Source organism: Oncorhynchus nerka, linkage group LG18 (assembly GCF_034236695.1).
Source record: "Oncorhynchus nerka isolate Pitt River linkage group LG18, Oner_Uvic_2.0, whole genome shotgun sequence".
Taxonomy (NCBI): domain Eukaryota; kingdom Metazoa; phylum Chordata; class Actinopteri; order Salmoniformes; family Salmonidae; genus Oncorhynchus; species Oncorhynchus nerka.
In genome coordinates this window covers 21929169-21949346 of record NC_088413.1, presented here as the reverse complement: position 1 = coordinate 21949346, position 20178 = coordinate 21929169, and the positions used below count along the sequence as shown (strand labels likewise).

The 20178-nt window shown below is 46.6% G+C and overlaps 1 protein-coding gene across 1 annotated transcript in view; it reads right to left on the bottom strand.

Moving 5' to 3' along the window:
* Positions 1–495: 495 nt before the first annotated feature.
* Positions 496–20178, bottom strand: part of LOC135561821 (zeta-sarcoglycan) — a 97947-nt gene continuing 78264 nt past the window's right edge. Inside the window, exon 6 of the mRNA XM_065003747.1 lies at positions 496–1978. Within this exon, the coding sequence (XP_064859819.1) occupies positions 1775–1978 (204 nt within the window). The 3' untranslated portion in view covers positions 496–1774. The remainder of the gene's footprint in view (positions 1979–20178) is intronic.

Genomic DNA, 20178 nt, shown 5'->3' with positions numbered 1-20178 from the left:
AGGGCAGTGAAGGGGACATTGACCTATGTAAGGTGCCATATTTTGGACGGGACGTTAAACGGGTGTCCTGGCTCTCTGTGGTCATTAATGATCCCATGTCACTTATCATAGAGTAGGGGTGTTAACCCTGGTGTCCTGGCTAGATTCCCAATCTGTCCCTCATACCATCATGGCCACCTAATCATCCCCAGCTTCCAATTGGCTCATTCATCCTCCCTCCTCTCCCCTGTAACTATTCCCCACGTCGTTGCTGTGAATGAGAATGTGTTGTGTCAACTTACCTGGTCAAATAAGTGACAGTGATTAGTGATTCAGCTCTGACAGACAAAGGAGAATCACTGCACTTTGTTGGAATATTACTTTATATGTTACATTAGACCATGATTTCAGAGCAGGGAAATTGGCCACAACCTCAAAATGTAGAACATACACATGACCATAGCACTTCAAATTAAAAAGTAGAAAGTCAACCCTGGAGCATTCCCAGATTCAGGATGTGTTTATAAAACAATATAGTTTTATTTTTCATTTTATTGGTATTGTTATATACATGGCATAATTTTGTGCTTTTTTTTTTATCAAGAAAACATCAGAGGAAAAAAAAAAGAACTGTACTTGAAGTCTGTATAGAGATTTGGACAAGGCTTTAAGCCAAAGACAGTTAGTTTTCCAGTGAGTTAACGATGGTCCATTGAAGAGGATGAGAACGTTGGAGGTGATGTGCTTTACCAACAATAGCAAAGGCACCTGTGTATCGCTTTCTTAGAAAAACAAATCAGTCCACGCAAATCTCTCGGTTCAAGTTCGGCCCGGCGGTGGCGCAACACTCATTCCCCATCTGAGAACGATAGAAAAATAGAAAAAAAGGAGAAAACAAATTGTCACTTCATATTGTTTTTTTGTTCCATCAAAATTTTGGAAGAAGGGGCTTTTTCCCCAAGCCTCATTTTTCAAGGGATTCCTGATTTTTCTTCTTTGTTTGGGAGGTCTGTGAGAGAGAGATGACGAAGGGAGGAGAAAGAGAGCAGGAGAGAGAACGACAGAGAGGGTAAGAGAAAGAAATAACAACTGACGGAGAGGAAGAGGAAAAGTAATACAAAGAAAGAAGGAAGAAGAGAAAAAAGAAAGAGAGAGATGAGAAAGAGAGAAAGAGAGAGAGAGAGAGAGAGAAAGAGAGAGATGAGAAAGAGAGAAAGACAGAGATGAGAAAGAGAGAGATGAGAAAGAGAGAAAGAGAGAGATGAGAAAGAGAGAAAGAGAGAGATGAGAAAGAGAGAGATGAGAAAGAGAGAGATGAGAAAGAGAGAGATGAGAGATGAGAAAGAGAGAAAGAGAGAGAGAGAAAGAGAGAGATGAGAAAGAGAGAAAGACAGAGATGAGAAAGAGAGAGATGAGAAAGAGAGAAAGAGAGAGATGAGAAAGAGAGAAAGAGAGAGATGAGAAAGAGAGAGATGAGAAAGAGAGAGATGAGAAAGAAAGAGATGAGAAAGAGAGAGATGAGAAAGAGAGAGATGAGAAAGAGAGAAAGAGAGAGTGACCACAGAGAAAGAAAGAAAAAGAAGAATGTCTGTCAAAGAAAGTAAATCTATCGATGGATGGGGATCAGTATGGATGGGGATCAGTATGGATGGGGATCAGTATGGATGGGGATCAGTATGGATGGGGAACAGTATGGATGGGGATCAGGGTCTGTTGGGGTCCTGGTATCCTGGACTGGGATCCTAATGAGGGGAAGGCCTTTCTGGTGTTCAGCGGTCCGCTGGCCCCCCCTCTCTCAGCTCCACAGACACACGTTGCTGGTCGTCTGGCAGGTGGAGCCCTTCTCAGCTGGGGACAGGTAGAGCTTGCCGCTTGGGCACACGCACAGCTCGTACACAGTCTGTTTGGGGTACGTGGTGCCCGGCGCCCCGTGCAGCGGGTCTGCCGCTGTCCCGTGAGGAATGTTCCCCAGCCGAATTGTGTTGGAATCTAAAAAGATCTGGAGAGTGAGAGAAAAAGAAAGAAGGAGAGAGAAAGAGGGAGAAAGAGGGACAATAAAATATAAGATATAAAACAGAAAAAGTGAATACAGACAGACAGACAGACAGACAGACAGACAGACAGACAGACAGACAGACAGACAGACAGACAGACAGACAGACAGACAGACAGACAGACAGACAGACAGACAGACAGACAGGCAGACAGACAGACAGACAGACAGACAGACAGACAGACAGACAGACAGACAGACAGACAGACAGACAGACAGACAGACAGACAGACAGACAGACAGACAGACAGACAGACAGACTATAGCAAGGTCATTCTGGTCACTTAATGTTTCCTCACTCCTGCATCTAGCTCTCCATGTCGTGACACTCGTATAATACAGTCTCTCTAAATTGGCCGCCAGAGGACAGACACTTCCTGTCCAGTTAAACCATAGAAACAGAATGGAATTACCATGGAAATGATCACAATACCAGGCAGCCATTGCGAGAGTACCCATGAGTTTACCAGTCAAATTGCCAGGGTTAGAGGTTCCAAGCCCTTTCTATGGATTCTATTTCTGAGTTCAACACCCTTATGCGACCATGGCCTCTCCATCTGTCAAGAGAAAACACCTGTGCAGAAGCACCAGCAGCAGTCAGTCAGTAGCATCTCCTCTCCCCGAGTAATGAGCACCATACACTCCATTAGAAGAGCCTTCACTAGGAGTGTGTATCGTTTATGAAGTGTCATACACACCACTAACGACGCAGTGGAGGGGCGAGAGTGAGAAGGAGAGAGAGAAATATAAAGAGAGAGAGAGGGAGAGAGAGAGAGGGGAAGAAAGAGGGATAGAGAGATGTGTATTTCAAAAGCTGAGTGCTCCTGATATTGCGATTGAAACAGGCAGCGATCAACTTAGAACTCATTAGATCCCCTCTTATTTATTGACGGATATTTACTCATTTATCCATTTATTTATTTATATATGTATTTATCTAAGTATAAAGTAACAAGAGCACTCCTTGACAGCCTTAAGTAGCTCGCTACCAGGTAATCTCTCCCGGCATTTACCCACCATCATTCATGTACCCCATTTTCATGATGAAAGAGAAAAGAGAAATATACTAAATGGAGAGAGTGACATTGCAGAGAGAGAGAGAGAGAAATAAAGAGAGAGAGAGGGAAAGTGTAGGAACCAGGGAAGAGAGCGCCGGTATTCAGATATAAGCCGGCGGTGGCGAACCAATTAGTGTAAGTAATGGTGTCTCCGTGAGCTGACAGGGCATATCTCCACCAGCGTAAACACAAACAAAAGCCCAGACACACTCATCCCTCCCTGACTCCCTCCCTCCAGCATGATGATGGATCAGAGACGGCAGCAGACGCCATGTTTATCTTCTTTCCTTTGATTACCTGGAGCACCACTAATAGTGCATAACCACAGGTCTGGCCTGGTCTGCCATGGCCGTTAGCTAACTCCACGGGTCTGGCCTGGTCTGCCATGGCCGTTAGCTAACTCCACAGGTCTGGCCTGGTCTGCCATGGCCGTTAGCTAACTCCACAGGTCTGGCTATATACAGGGGGTACAGGTACAGAGTCAATGTGGAGGCTATATACAGGGGGTACAGGTACAGAGTCAATGTGGAGGCTATATACAGAGGGTACAGGTACAGAGTCAATGTGGAGGCTATATACAGAGGGTACCGGTACAGAGTCAATGTGGAGGCTATATACAGGGGGTACAGGTACAGAGTCAATGTGGAGGCTATATACAGAGGGTACCGGTACAGAGTCAATGTGGAGGCTATATACAGGGGGTACAGGTACAGAGTCAATGTGGAGGCTATATACAGGGGGTACAGGTACAGAGTCAATGTGGAGGCTATATACAGGGGGTACAGGTACAGAGTCAATGTGGAGGCTATATACAGGGGGTACAGATACAGAGTCAATGTGGAGGCTATATACAGGGGGTACAGGTACAGAGTCAATGTGGAGGCTATATACAGGGGTACAGGTACAGAGTCAATGTGGAGGCTATATACAGGGGGTACAGGTACAGAGTCAATGTGGAGGCTATATACAGGGGGTACAGGTACAGAGTCAATGTGGATGCTATATACAGGGGGTACAAATACAGAGTCAATGTGGAGGCTATATACAGGGGGTACAGGTACAGAGTCAATGTGGAGGCTATATACAGGGGGTACAGGTACAGAGTCAATGTGGAGGCTATATACAGGGGGTACCGGTACAGAGTCAATGTGGAGGCTATATACAGGGGGCCAGGTACAGAGTCAATGTGGAGGCTATATACAGAGGGTACCTGGTACAGAGTCAATGTGGAGGCTATATACAGGGGGTAGAGGTACAGAGTCAATGTGGAGGCTATATACAGGGGCCTACAGGTACAGAGTCAATGTGGAGGCTATATACAGGGGGTACAGGTACAGAGTCAATGTGGAGGCTATATACAGGGGTACAAATACAGAGTCAATGTGGAGGCTATATACAGGGGGTACAGGTACAGAGTCAATGTGGAGGCTATATACAGGGGTACAGGTACAGAGTCAATGTGGAGGCTATATACAGGGGGTACACAGAGTCAATGTGGAGGCTATATACAGGGGGTACAGGTACAGAGTCAATGTGGAGGCTATATACAGGGGGTACAGGTACAGAGTCAATGTGGAGGCTATATACAGGGGGTACAGGTACAGAGTCAATGTGGAGGCTATATACAGGGGGTACAGGTACAGAGTCAATGTGGAGGCTATATACAGGGGGTACAGATACAGAGTCAATGTGGAGGCTATATACAGGGGGTACAGGTACAGAGTCAATGTGGAGGCTATATACAGGGGTACAGGTACAGAGTCAATGTGGAGGCTAAATACAGGGGGTACAGGTACAGAGTCAATGTGGAGACTATATACAGGGGTACAGGTACAGAGTCAATGTGGAGACTATATACAGGGGGTACAGGTACAGAGTCAATGTGGAGGCTATATACTCCACAGGTACAGGTACAGAGTCAATGTGGAGACTATATACAGGGGGTACAGGTACAGAGTCAATGTGGAGGCTATATACAGGGGGTACAGGTACAGAGTCAATGTGGAGACTATATACAGGGGGTACAGGTACAGAGTCAATGTGGAGGCTATATACAGGGGGTACAGGTACAGAGTCAATATGCGGGGGTACAGATTAGTCAAGGTAATTAAGGTAATAACAGTCTATGACTTGGGTGGCTGGAGTATTTTACCATTTTAGGGCCTTCCTGGTATAGAGGTCCTGGATGACAGGAGGCTTGGCCCCAGTGATGTACTGGGCCGTACGCTCTACCCTCTGTAGTGCCTTGCAGTCGGAGGCCGAGCAGTTGCCATACCAGGTAGTGATGCAACAGATCAGGATACCTCAGGTCTGATTATGGCTATGTACGTCTCACAAAACTTCATATAATAATAATAACAACATATGTTTATTGATTTCATAAAGGCCAATAAAAGATGGCGCCGATAGAGATGGCAGCATCGCTTCAAGCCCTTAGGAAACTACATTCCTAAAGAAAATACTGTACTTTTTACTCCATACATTTTCCTTGACACCTAAAAGTACTAGTTACATTTTTCAGAATGCTTAGCAGGACAGGAAAATTGTCAAACTCACGCACTTGTCAAGAGAACATCCCTGGTCATCTACTGCCTCTGATATGGAGGACTCACTAAACGCATATGTTATGTTTGTAAATTATGTCTGAGTGTTGGAGTGTGCCCCTGGCTATCTGTAAATTATGTCTGAGTGTTGGAGTGTGCCCCTGGCTATCTGTAAATTATGTCTGCGTGTTGGAGTGTGCCCCTGGCTATCTGTAAATTATGTCTGAGTGTTGGAGTGTGCCCCTGGCTATCTGTAAATTATGTCTGAGTGTTGGAGTGTGCCCCTGGCTATCTGTAAATTATGTCTGAGTGTTGGAGTGTGCCCCTGGCTATCTGTAAATTATGTCTGAGTGTTGGAGTGTGCCCCTGGCTATCTGTAAATTATGTCTGAGTGTTGGAGTGTGCCCCTGGCTATCTGTAAATTATGTCTGACTGTTGGAGTGTGCCCCTGGCTATCTGTAAATTATGTCTGAGTGTTGGAGTGTGCCCCTGGCTATCTGTAAATTATGTCTGAGTGTTGGAGTGTGCCCCTGGCTATCTGTAAATTATGTCTGAGTGTTGGAGTGTGCCCCTGGCTATCTGTAAATTATAATTGTTTTAAATGGTGCCATCTGGTTTCCTTAATATAAGGAATTTGAAATTATTTATACTTTTAGATACTTAAGTATATTTTAGCAATTACATTTAGTTTCGATACTTAAGTATATTTAAAACCAAATACTTTTAGACTTTTACTCAAGTAATATTTTACTGAGTGACTTTCACTTTTACTTGAGTAATTTTCTATGAACGTATCTTTACTTTTGTCCAAGGATGACAATTGGGTACTTTTCCCACCACTGCAATTGATTGCAAGAAATGCATAAATTATAAAAGTTGATTTGAACAGTATAAACAATCAGAATGGAAAAATACTCAATGAAATCAATTAGAATGTATGTGTTGCCACGCAAGGATCACTCACTACTCAAAGCAAATATAAAACCTAAATTATTCAAAAACTAAAAACACCGTCAAATACCGTCATACCATCCAATTTTGTAATAATATTTTGCCCATATCGCCCAGCCCTAGTCAAGGATCATATCACCTCCAACCCTACCTGTTATTCTAGACACACTCTAATTTGCTTACCACCCCAATAGGTCCACAGACGATGCAATCGCCATCACACTGCCCTATCCCATCTGAACAAGAGGAATACCTACGTAAGAATGCTGTTCATTGACTACAGCTCAGCATTCAACACCATAGTTCCCTCCAAACTCAACATTAAGTTTGAGACCCTGGGTGTCAACGCCGCCCTGTGCAGCTGGGTCCTGGACTTCCAGATGGGCCGCCCCCAGGTGGTGAAGGTAGGAAACAACATCGCCACCCCGCTGATCCTCAACACAGGGGTCCCACAAGGCTGTGTACTCAGCCCCCTCCTGTACCCCCTGTTCACCCACGACCGCGTGGCCATTCACACCTCCATCTCAAATCATCAAGTTTGCAGACGACACTACAGTGGTAGGCTTGATTACCAACAACGACGAGACGGCCTACAGGAAGGAGGTGAGGGCCCTGGGAGTGTGGTGTCAGTAAAATAACCTCTCACTCTATGTCAGCAAAACAAAAGAGATGATCGTGGACATCAGGAAACAGGAAAGGGAGCATCCCCCCATCCACATCGATGGGTCAGGAGTGGAGAAGGTGGAAAGTTTTAAGTTCCTCAGTGTACATATCACGGACAAACTGAAATGGTCCACCCACACAGACAGTGTGGTGAAGAAGGCGCAACAACGCCTCTTCAACCTCAGGAGGCTGAAGAAATGTGGCTTGTCACCAAAAACCCTCACAAACTTTTACAGATGCACAATTGAGAGCATCTTGTCAGGCTTTATCACGGCTTGGTACAGCAACTGCACCGCCCTCAAAAGCAAGGCTCTCCAGAGGGTGGTGCAGTCTGCACAACGCATCACCGGGGGGCAAACTACCTGCCCTCCAGGATACCTACAGCACCCGATGTCATAGGAAGGCCAAAAAGATCATCAAGGACAATAACCACCAGAGCCACTGCCTGTTCACCCCGCTATCATCCAGAAGGCGAGGTCAGTACAGGTGCATCAAAGCTGGGACCGAGAGACTGAAAAACAGCTTCTATCTCAAGGCCATCAGATTGTTAAACAGCCATCACTAGCACTGAGAGGCGGCTGCCTGCCTACAGATTTGATATCATTGGCCACTTTAATAAATGGAACACTATTCACTTTAAGAATGTTTACATATCTAGCATTACTCATCTCATATGTATATACTGTATACTGTATCATATGAATCTATTCTTTATCACCTATTGCATCTTAGCCGCTCTATCACTGCTCATCCTTATATTTTATACCTTTACTAAACTCAGCAAAAAAAAAGAAACGTCCTCTCAGTCAACTGCGTTTTTTTCAGCAAACTTAACACGTGTAAATATTTGTATGAACATAGATTCAACAACTGAGACCTAAACTGAACAAGTTCCACAGACATGTGACTAACAGAAATGGAATAGTGTGTCCCTGAACAAAGGGGGGGCCAAAATCAAAAGTAACAGTCAGTATCTGGTGTGGCCACCAGCTACATAAATTACTGTAGTGCATCTCCTCCTCATGGACTCCACCAGATTTGCCAGTTCTTGCTGTGAGATGTTATCCAACTCTTCCCCCAAGGCACCTGCAAGTTCCCGTAAATTTCTGGGGGGAATGGCCCTAGCCCTCCCAGAGATCCGGGCTCGTTGCTGGCCCTGGCAGAACATTGACATTCCTGTCTTGCAGGAAATCACACACAGAACGAGCAGTATGGCTGGTGGCATTGTCATGCAGGAGGGTCATGACAGGATGAGCCTGCAGGAAGAGTACCGCATGAGGGAGGAGGATAACTTCCCTGTAACGCACAGCGTATAGATTGCCTGCAATGACAACAAGCTTAGTCCGATGATGATGTGACACTCCGCCCCAGACCATGACGGATCCTCCACCTCCAAATCGATCCCACTCCAGAGTACAGGCCTCGGTGTAACGCTCATTCCTTCAACAATAAATGCGAATCCGACCATCACCCCTGGTGAGACAAAACCATGACTCGTCAGTAAAGAGCACTTTTTGCCAGTCCTGTCCGGTCCAGCGATGTTGGGTTTGTGCCCATAGGCAACATTGTTGTTGGTGATGTCTGGTGAGGACCTGCCTTACAAGGCCTACAAGCCCTCAGTCCAGCCTCTCTCAGCCTATTGCGGACAGTCTGACCACTGATGGAGGGATTGTGCATTCCTGGTGTAACACGGGCAGTTGTTGTTGCCATCCTGTACCTTGTACCGCAGGTGTGATGTTCAGATGTACCGATCCTGTGCAGGTGTTGTTACATGTGGTCTGCCACTGCGAGGATGATCAGCTGTCCATCCTGTCTCCCTGTAGTGCTGTCTTAGGTGTGTTACAATACGGACATTGTCATTTATTTCCCTGGCCACATCTGCAGTCCTCATGCCTCCTTGCAGCATGCCTTAGGCACGTTCCTGCAGATGAGCAGGAACCCTGGGCATTTTTCATTTGGTGTTTTTCAGAGTCAGTAGAAAGGCCTCTTTAGTGTCCTAAGTTTTCATAACTGTGACCTTAACTGCCTACCGTCTGTAAGTTGTTGTTGTCTTAACGACCATTCCACAGGTTCATTCATTGTTTATGGTTCATTGAACAAGCATGTTTAAATGTTTAAACCCTTTACAATGAAGATCTGTGAAGTTATTTGGAGTTTTACGATATTATCCTTGAAAGACAGGTTCCTGAAAAGGGGAATTTTCTTTTTTTGCTGGGTTTAGATTGTGTGTATTAGGTTTTGTTGTGGAATTTGTTAGATATTAGGTTTTGTTAGATACTGCTGCACGGTCAGATCTAGAAGCATAAGCATTTCCCTACACTCGCAATAACATCTGCTAACCATGTGTATGTGACCAATAAAATTTGATTTGATATATATAGCGTTTGTGTATTAGATATTACACTCCAGGGAGATTTGATTTTAGCATATTGTTCCATGATAGGGGAAATTACTCTCTCTGCCCTTTCTACCTATGGGAGGAGAGATCACTGGCACCGGGGGGTTTCTAAACCAATCAGATTACCCAGGACCTCCTCTCCATAGCAACAACGACCCACAATGGAACAACAAACCTCAAATAACACCTAATATTGCACTGTCATCATACCATAACCCCAAAAAGGAGAGTTAGGAAACTAAGAATGAAGGGAACGGAGGAAGAGAGGAGCAGAAATCATTTGGGCCAGCTTATAAAAGGATTAGAGTTGACACACATCCCAAATGAAAGTGTCTGTAAGTATTAGTCCTTGTCACAGCAGCAACCGTAGCTAGCGCAGTGCTAGCAGCCCCTCCACATTATGTTTATGGGAAGATGCTAGCTTCCTTAGCCTACCCCCACTCCTTCCTACCCTGAATGAGTAGGGACGGGCAATTATAGGCGGTCAAAACATTTTTCATGGATGATTTCTCCCGACGCAGCTGGAGAAGAGAGAGAGAGAGAAGAGGAGGGGGGAGAAGAGAGAGAGAGAGAGAGAGAGAAGAGGAGGGGGAGAAGAGAGGAGGAGGAAGGTATCCTGAACCGAAACCCTTTTAGTGTCTCAGCATGTCGGCAGGGGGGGATGGGAGGAAGGGGGAGTTGAAGGACGAAAGTGGTGCCTTTGCGGAGGTGATGCCTGGGAGTGCACAAGCATGCAGGCACACAGACACACACAGGCACACACACACATCACGGTGGTGGTACAAATGACTAGGACCATCTGAGTGCATTACACAGTCCATTACCCTCCCAGAATGAGCCTACATAAGAATGTCACATGACAATGGAGGAAATGGGAAGAAGTGGATGGAGAGGAGCTAGTGTTTCCATTGACTCAGACAATGTCCCATTAATCACACTGATACAAATGTGGACCAGCACCACTGGAAAGACCTGTCTCTCTGACTAGTGTGAGGCAAATGGCACCCTATTCCCCATATGGTCCTAGTCAAAAGTAGTACACTATATAGGGAATAGAGTACCATTTGGGACATACCGATACTGTGAGTGCAAATAGTTAAAAGAAAATGGGCCAGGAGTTTTTCCTCTCCAAATGATTATGGTCCCTACTTGTAGCTGAATGATATGATATAACTCCAGGCTATAACTAGGGCCAGGAGTTTTTCCTCTCCAAATGATTATGGTCCCTACTTGTAGCTGAATGATATGATATAACTCCAGGCTATAACATGGGCCAGGAGTTCTTCCTCTCCAAATGATTCTGGTCCCTAGTAGCATCAACACACACCAACAACACATGCCACACACCATCAACACACAACAACATCACACACCATCAACACATACCACACCATCACACACACCATACCATCACGCACACACACACACACACACACACACACACACACACACACACACACACACACACACACACACACACACACACACACACACACACACACACACACACACACACACACAATCAACACATACCACAACATCACACACACCATCAACACATGCAACAACACCCTCAGTCAACAAACACACAAAGACGCCCTTTTGAGATTGAATCGTTGCAAAATTAAAACAGAGCAAATTTATGAATTATAAATGGTATTAAAAAAGTGCAGGGATATAATTGATGATTCATTCCAATACCCCAAAGCCAATCGAGCAGTAGGCTAATGAAGAGAGGGGGGACTTAATCGAACCAGAAAGAAATCTCCTCCTTTAAATTGTGTTTAGGTTATTTTATGCTGACAAGATGCATGCTGCAATCACAGCACCTGGGGGCCTGTTGGGGAGAGCTCTGACGAACCCTCTTGTGAGTTTAATGTTCCATTCCCTCTCCGCAACACCAATGATGTCCTCATCTCAAGAGTCTCAAGAGCCATCTCTGTTTATCCTCAAAACTTGTTTTTGCCTAATTTAGCCCTGAAAGTTAAGTAAAATAGGGTGAAGGCAAAGTTTTATATGAGGGAAAGGGGACAGGTTGGTGTGTGTGTGTGTGTGTGTGTGTGTGTGTGTGTGTGTGTGTGTGTGTGTGTGTGTGTGTGTGTGTGTGTGAGCGAGCGAGAAACAGCTAGAAAGAGAGAGCAAGAGAGAGAAAGATCACAGAAGTTAGATCAAATCAATTTAGAGTGGAAGAGTATGTGAATCGTAACTTCAGATGTGTGTGGGCTAAACTAAATTTTTCATGAAAATACAGAAATTCCCACTTGACATTCATCTCAAGTTAGGATTCATTCAGCCTACATACAACTGGAGCAAAACGACTATACACTGAGTGTACAAAACATTAGGAACACCTGCTCTCTCCATGACATGGACTGGCCAGGTGAATCCAGGGGAAAGATATGATCCCTTGATGATGTCACTTGTTAAATCCACTTCAGTGTAGATGAAGGGGTGGAGACAGATTAACGAAATAGTTTTAAGCCTTGAGACAATTGAGACATGGATTGTGTATGTGTGCCATTCAGAGGGTGAACGGGCAAGACAAAAGATTTAAGTGCCTTTGAACGGGGTATGGTAGTAGGTGCCAGGCACACCGGTGTGAGTGTGTCAAGAACTGCAACGCTACTGGGTTTTTCACCCTCAACAGTTTGCATTGGAGTCAACATGGGCAAGCATCCCTGTGGAACCATTTTGACACCTTGTAGTCAATGACCCGGCACATAGAGGCTGTTCTGAGGGCAAAATATTGCAATTCAATATTAGGAAGGTGTTCCTAATGTTTTGTACATAATATTTGCAGCAGCTACAGAACCACAGAAACACAATACAGGATCTAATGCTCTAGAAAAGCTGGTCATGTCTGTCCACATTGATGCCAAAGGGAATCATGACTGTACTGGACTGCATTGTTCCTCAACTACTGTGGATTCTAGAGATTGTTCTAGAAATGGCTGCCTAGCGGCTACAGAAGCTACTACCAGACAGACAAGTGACATCCCCCAGCAAGGGGTTGGGACAAGGGTGTCACAGATCCATGGCTCTGTTGCAATATCCACACAAGTACACCGTTTAGGAGGAAGCTATGGTTGTGTCTGAAAGGGTATCTTATGTACTATATAGTGCAGTGCACTACGATTGACCAGGGCCCATAGGGCTAAAGTAGTACACTATATAGGGCACAAGGATCCACTTCAGACACAGTCTGTGTATTGGACAAGTGGTACAATAGTATGGATATTGGAACGTAGCCATACCGTCACCATAGTGACAGACCCTAGTACTGTACTGACCCCCATAATAAACCTGAGACCTAGTCCAGCTGTAGTGACAGACCCTAGTACTGTACTGACCCCCATAATAAACCTGAGACCTAGTGACAGACCCTAGTACTGTACTGACCCCCATAATAAACCGGAGACCTAGTGACAGACCCTAGTACTGTACTGACCCCCATAATAAACCTGAGACCTAGTGACAGAACCTAGTACCGTACTGACCCCATAATAAACCTGAGACCTAGTGACAGACCCTAGTACTGTACTGACCCCCATAATAAACCTGAGACCTAGTGACAGACCCTAGTACTGTACTGACCCCATAATAAACCTGAGACCTAGTGACAGACCCTAGTACTGTACTGACCCCCATAATAAACCTGAGACCTAGTGACAGACCCTAGTACTGTACTGACCACCATAATAAACCTGAGACCTAGTGACAGACCCTAGTACTGTACTGACCACCATAATAAACCTGAGACCTAGTGACAGACCCTAGTACTGTACTGACCACCATAATAAACCTGAGACCTAGTCCAGCTGTAGTGACAGACCCTAGTACTGTACTGACCCCCATAATAAACCTGAGACCTAGTGACAGACCCTAGTACTGTACTGACCCCCATAATAAACCTGAGACCTAGTGACAGACCCTAGTACTGTACTGACCCCCATAATAAACCTGAGACCTAGTGAAAGACCCTAGTACTGTACTGACCACCAAACCACTTTGCTGTCTTCCTATCCAAGATAATTGTGTAGTTTAGAGTGTGGAGTCTTAGAGTGATAATTGCGTTATTATCGTATTTCGTCGTCCTCCTATCTGCCTAGCAGCTAGCCAGCTAGCATACGCACACCGGCTACCGTAGCACTGTAGTAACTATCACACTCAACTGAACGACTTGATTAGTGTAGTATTAGCTAGCTACATAGTTGTCTTTCCTGTCTTCGTATCCAAGATAATTGTGTAGTTAGAGTGTGTAGTCTTAGAGTGATTATCTTAATTTACCGAGGTTAGCTAGCCAGCTATTTTGTCGTCTTAACGTAGGAGACACTCCTAGCTAGCCAATAGCCAGCCAACGTCTACTGAATAGAACTTTCGCATTCCGGTCGCATTCCGCTTCGCTCCACATGTAGTATCACATTTTCATTTCATTTCATTACAGTCCCAACGGTGTGATTTGTTTGATCGTAGCTAGCTACATAGCTAGCTACATAGCCGTCTTTGTTTCAAAGATAATTGTGTAGTCTAGAGCGATTTTCTAGGTTAGCTAGCCAGCTATTGTCGTTCTCCTAACGCAACGTAACGTAACCAACACTGCTAGCTAGCCAGCTAGCCCCGAAAAGCAGCATTGTAGAAACTTCACACTCAACGGAACGACTTGATTAGGGTAGTGTCAACAACGCAGCTAGCCTACCTCAGCAGTACTGTATCATTTTAATCATTTTAGTCAATTAGATTCTTGCTACGTAAGCTTAACTTTCTGAACATTCGAGACGTGTAGTCCACTTGTCATTCCAATCTCCTCTGCATTAGCGTAGCCTCTTCTCTAGCCTGTCAACTATGTGTCTGTCTATCCCTGTTCTCTCCTCTCTGCACAGACCATACAAACGCTCCACACCGCATGGCCGCGGCCACCCTAATCTGGTGGTCCCAGCGCGCACGACCCACGTGGAGTTCCAGGTCTCCGGTAGCCTCTGGAACTGCCGATCTGCGGCCAACAAGGCAGAGTTCATCTCAGCCTATGCCTCCTCCAGTCCTCGACTTCTTGGCTCTGACGGAAACATGGATCACCACAGACAACACCGCTACTCCTACTGCTCTCTCTTCGTCCGCCCACGTGCTCTCGCACACCCCGAGAGCTTCTGGTCAGCGGGGTGGTGGCACCGGGATCCTCATCTCTCCCAAGTGGTCATTCTCTCTTTCTCCCCTTACCCATCTGTCTATCGCCTCCTTTGAATTCCATGCTGTCACAGTTACCAGCCCTTTCAAGCTTAACATCCTTATCATTTATCGCCCTCCAGGTTCCTCGGAAGTTCATCAATGAGCTTGATGCCTTGATAAGCTCCTTTCCTGAGGACGGCTCACCTCTCACAGTTCTGGGCGACTTTAACCTCCCCACGTCTACCTTTGACTCATTCCTCTCTGCCTCCTTCTTTCCACCTCTCCTCTTTGACCTCACCCTCTCACCTTCCCCCTACTCACAAGGCAGGCAATACGCCGACCTCATCTTTACTAGATGCTGTTCCTCCACTAACCTCATTGCAACTCCTCCAAGTCTCCGACCACTACCTTGTATCCTTTTCCCTCTCGCTCTCATCCAACACTTCCCACACTGCCCCTACTAATGGTATCGCGCCGTCCCAACCTTCGCTCTCTCTCCCCGCTACTCTCTCCTCTTCCATCCTATCATCTCTTCCCTCTGCTCAAACCTTCTCCAACCTATCTCCTGATTCTGCCTCCTCAACCCTCCTCTCCTCCCTTTCTGCATCCTTTGACTCTCTATGTCCCCTATCCTCCAGGCCGGCTCGGTCCTCCCCTCCCGCCTCCGTGGCTCGACGACTCATTGCGAGCTCACAGAACAGGGCTCCGGGCAGCCGAGCGGAAATGGAGGAAAACTCGCCTCCCTGCAGACCTGGCATCCTTTCACTCCCTCCTCTCTACATTTTCCTCCTCTGTCTCTGCTGCTAAAGCCACTTTCTACCACTCTAAATTCCAAGCATCTGCCTCTAACCCTAGGAAGCTCTTTGCCACCTTCTCCTCCCTCTTGAATCCTCCTCCCCCTCCCCCCTCCTCCCTCTCTGCAGATGACTTCGTCAACCATTTTGAAAAGAAGGTCGACGACATCCGATCCTCGTTTGCTAAGTCAAACGACACCGCTGGTTCTGCTCACACTGCCCTACCCTGTGCTCTGACCTCTTTCTCCCCTCTGTCTCCAGATGACATCTCGCGTCTTGTGACGGCCGGCCGCCCAACAACCTGCCCGCTTGACCCTATCCCCTCCTCTCTTCTCCAGACCATCTCCGGTGACCTTCTCCCTTACCTCACCTCGCTCATCAACTCATCCCTGACCGCTGGCTACGTCCCTCCCGTCTTCAAGAGAGCGAGAGTTGCACCCCTTCTGAAAAAACCTACACTCGATCCCTCCGATGTCAACAACTACAGACCAGTATCCCTTCTTTCTTTTCTCTCCAAAACTCTTGAACGTGCCGTCCTTGGCCAGCTCTCCCGCTATCTGTAGTGACAGACCCTCTCTCAGAATGACCTACTTGATCCAAATCAGTCAGGTTTCAAGACTAGTCATTCAACTGAGACTGCTCTTCTCTGTATCACGGAGGCGCTCCGCACTGCTAAAGCTAACTCTCTCTCCTCTGCTCTCATCCTTCTAGACCTATCGGCTGCCTTCGATACTGTGAACCATCAGATCCTCCGCTCCACCCTCTCCGAGTTGGGCATCTCCGGCGCGGCCCACGCTTGGATTGCGTCCTACCTGACAGGTCGCTCCTACCAGGTGGCGTGGCGAGAATCCGTCTCCTCACCACGTGCTCTCACCACTGGTGTCCCCAGGGCTCTGTTCTAGGCCCTCTCCTATTCTCGCTATACACCAAGTCACTTGGCTCTGTCATAACCTCACATGGTCTCTCCTATCATTGCTATGCAGACGACACACAATTAATCTTCTCCTTTCCCCTTCTGACGACCAGGTGGCGAATCGCATCTCTGCATGTCTGGCAGACATATCAGTGTGGATGACGGATCATCACCTCAAGCTGAACCTCGGCAAGACGGAGCTGCTCTTCCTCCCGGGAAGGACTGCCCGTTCCATGATCTCGCCATCACGGTTGACAACTCCATTGTGTCCTCGTCCCAGAGCGCTAAGAACCTTGGCGTGATCCTGGACAACACCCTGTCGTTCTCAAATAACATCAAGGCGGTGGCCCGTTCCTGTAGGTTCATGCTCTACAACATCCGCAGAGTACGACCCTGCCTCACACAGGAAGCGGCGCAGGTCCTAATCCAGGCACTTGTCATCTCCCGTCTGGATTACTGCAACTCGCTGTGGCTGGGCTCCTGCCTGTGCCATTAAACCCCTACAACTCATCCAGAACGCCGCAGCCCGTCTGGTGTTCAACCTTCCCAAGTTCTCTCACGTCACCCCGCTCCTCCGCTCTCCCACTGGCTTCCAGTTGAAGCTCGCATCCGCTACAAGACCATGGTGCTTGCCTACGGAGCTGTGAGGGGAACGCACCTCAGTACCTCCAGGCTCTGATCAGGCCCTACACCCAAACAAGGGCACTGCGTTCATCCACCTCTGGCCTGCTCGCCTCCCTACCACTGAGGAAGTACAGTTCCCGCTCAGCCCAGTCAAAACTGTTCGCTGCTCTGGCCCCCCAATGGTGGAACAAACTCCCTCACGACGCCAGGACAGCGGAGTCAATCACCACCTTCCGGAGACACCTGAAACCCCACCTCTTTAAGGAATACCTAGGATAGGATAAAGACCCTAATCCTTCTCCCCCCCTTAAAAGACCTAGATGCACTATTGTAAAGTGGCTGTTCCACTGGATGTCATAAGGTGAAAGCACCAATTTGTAAGTCGCTCTGGATAAGAGCGTCTGCTAAATGACTTAAATGTAAATGTAAATAATAAACCTGAGACCTAGTGACAGACCCTAGTACTGTACTGACCCCCATAATAAACCTGAGACCTAGTACTGACAGACCCAGACCCTAGTACTGTACTGACCCCAGACCCTATAATAAACCTGAGACCTAGTGACAGACCCTAGTACTGTACTGACCCCCATAATAAACCTGAGACCTAGTGACAGACCCTAGTACTGTACTGACCACCATAATAAACCTGAGACCTAGTGACAGACCCTAGTACTGTACTGACCCCCATAATAAACCTGAGACCTAGTGACAGACCCTAGTACTGTACTGACCCCCATAATAAACCTGATACCTAGTAACAGACCCTAGTACTGTACTGACCACCATAATAAACCTGAGACCTAGTGACAGACCCTAGTACTGTACTGACCTCCATAATAAACCTGAGACCTAGTGACAGACCCTAGTACTGTACTGACCACCATAATAAACCTGAGACCTAGTGACAGACCCTAGTACTGTACTGACCCCCATAATAAACCTGAGACCTAGTGACAGACCCTAGTACTGTACTGACCTCCATAATAAACCTGAGACCTGAGACCCTGACAGACCCCATAGTAAACTGTAGTGACAGACCCTAGTACTGTACTGACCCCATAATAAACCTGAGACCTAGTGACAGACCCTAGTACTGTACTGACCCCCCCATAATAAACCTGAGACCTAGTGACAGACCCTAGTACTGTACTGACCTCCCCTATAATAAACCTGAGACCTAGTGACAGACCCTAGTACTGTACTGACCCCATAATAAACCTGAGACCTAGTGACAGACCCTAGTACTGTACTGACCGTGACATAATAAACCTGAGACCTAGTGACAGACCCTAGTACTGTACTGACCACCATAATAAACCTGAGACCTAGTGACAGACCCTAGTACTGTACTGACCCCCATAATAAACCTGAGACCTAGTGACAGACCCTAGTACTGTACTGACCCCCATAATAAACCTGAGACCTAGTGACAGACCCTAGTACTGTACTGACCCCCATAATAAACCTGAGACCTAGTGACAGACCCTAGTACTGTACTGACCCCCATAATAAACCTGAGACCTAGTGACAGACCCTAGTACTGTACTGACCACCATAATAAACCTGAGACCTAGTCCAGCTGTAGTGACAGACCCTAGTGACAGACCTATATTAAGAGTCTAGTCCAGCTAGTACTGTACTGACCTCCATAATAAACCTGAGACCTAGTGACAGACCCTAGTACTGTACTGACCATAATAAACCATAATAAACCTGAGACCTAGTGACAGACCCTAGTACTGTACTGACCACCATAATAAACCTGAGACCTAGTGACAGACCCTAGTACTGTACTGACCCCCATAATAAACCAGAGACCTAGTGACAGACCCTAGTACTGTACTGACCCCCATAATAAACCTGAGACCTAGTGACAGACCCTAGTACTGTACTGACCCCCATAATAAACCTGAGACCTAGTGACAGACCCTAGTACTGTACTGACCCCCATAATAAACCTGAGACCTAGTCCAGCTGTAGTGACAGACCCTAGTACTGTACTGACCCCCATAATAAACCTGAGACCTAGTGACAGACCCTAGTACTGTACTGACCCCCATAATAAACCTGAGACCTAGTCCAGCTGTAGTGACAGACCCTAGTACTGTACTGACCACCATAATAAACCTGAGACCTAGTCCAGCTGTAGTGACAGACCCTAGTACTGTACTGACCACCATAATAAACCTGAGACCTAGTCCAGCTGTAGTGACAGACCCTAGTACTGTACTGACCACCATAATAAACCTGAGACCTAGTGACAGACCCTAGTACTGTACTGACCACCATAATAAACCTGAGACCTAGTCCAGCTGTAGTGACAGACCCTAGTACTGTACTGACCACCATAATAAACCTGAGACCTAGTGACAGACCCTAGTACTGTACTGACCACCATAATAAACCTGAGACCTAGTCCAGCTGTAGTGACAGACCCTAGTACTGTACTGACCACCATAATAAACCTGAGACCTAGTCCAGCTGTAGTGACAGACCCTAGTACTGTACTGACCCCCATAATAAACCTGAGACCTTAGTCCAGCTGTAGTGACAGACCCTAGTACTGTACTGACCACCATAATAAACCTGAGACCTAGTGACAGACCCTAGTACTGTACTGACCCCCATAATAAACCTGAGACCTAGTGACAGACCCTAGTACTGTACTGACCACCATAATAAACCTGAGACCTAGTCCAGCTGTAGTGACAGACCCTAGAACTGTACTGACCTCCATAATAAACCGAGGCCCAGACCCTAGTACTGTACTGATTAAACCTGAGACCTGTAGTGACAGACCCTAATACTGTACTGACCTGACCATAATAAACCTGAGACCTAGTGACAGACCCTAGTACTGTACTGACCCCCATAATAAACCTGAGACCTGACAGACCCTAGACAGACCCTAGTACTGTACTGACTGACCCCATAATAAACCTGAGACCTGAGTGACAGACCCTAGTGACAGACCCTAGTGTACTGACCACCATAATAAACCTGAGACCTAGTCCAGCTGTACAGACCCTAGTACTG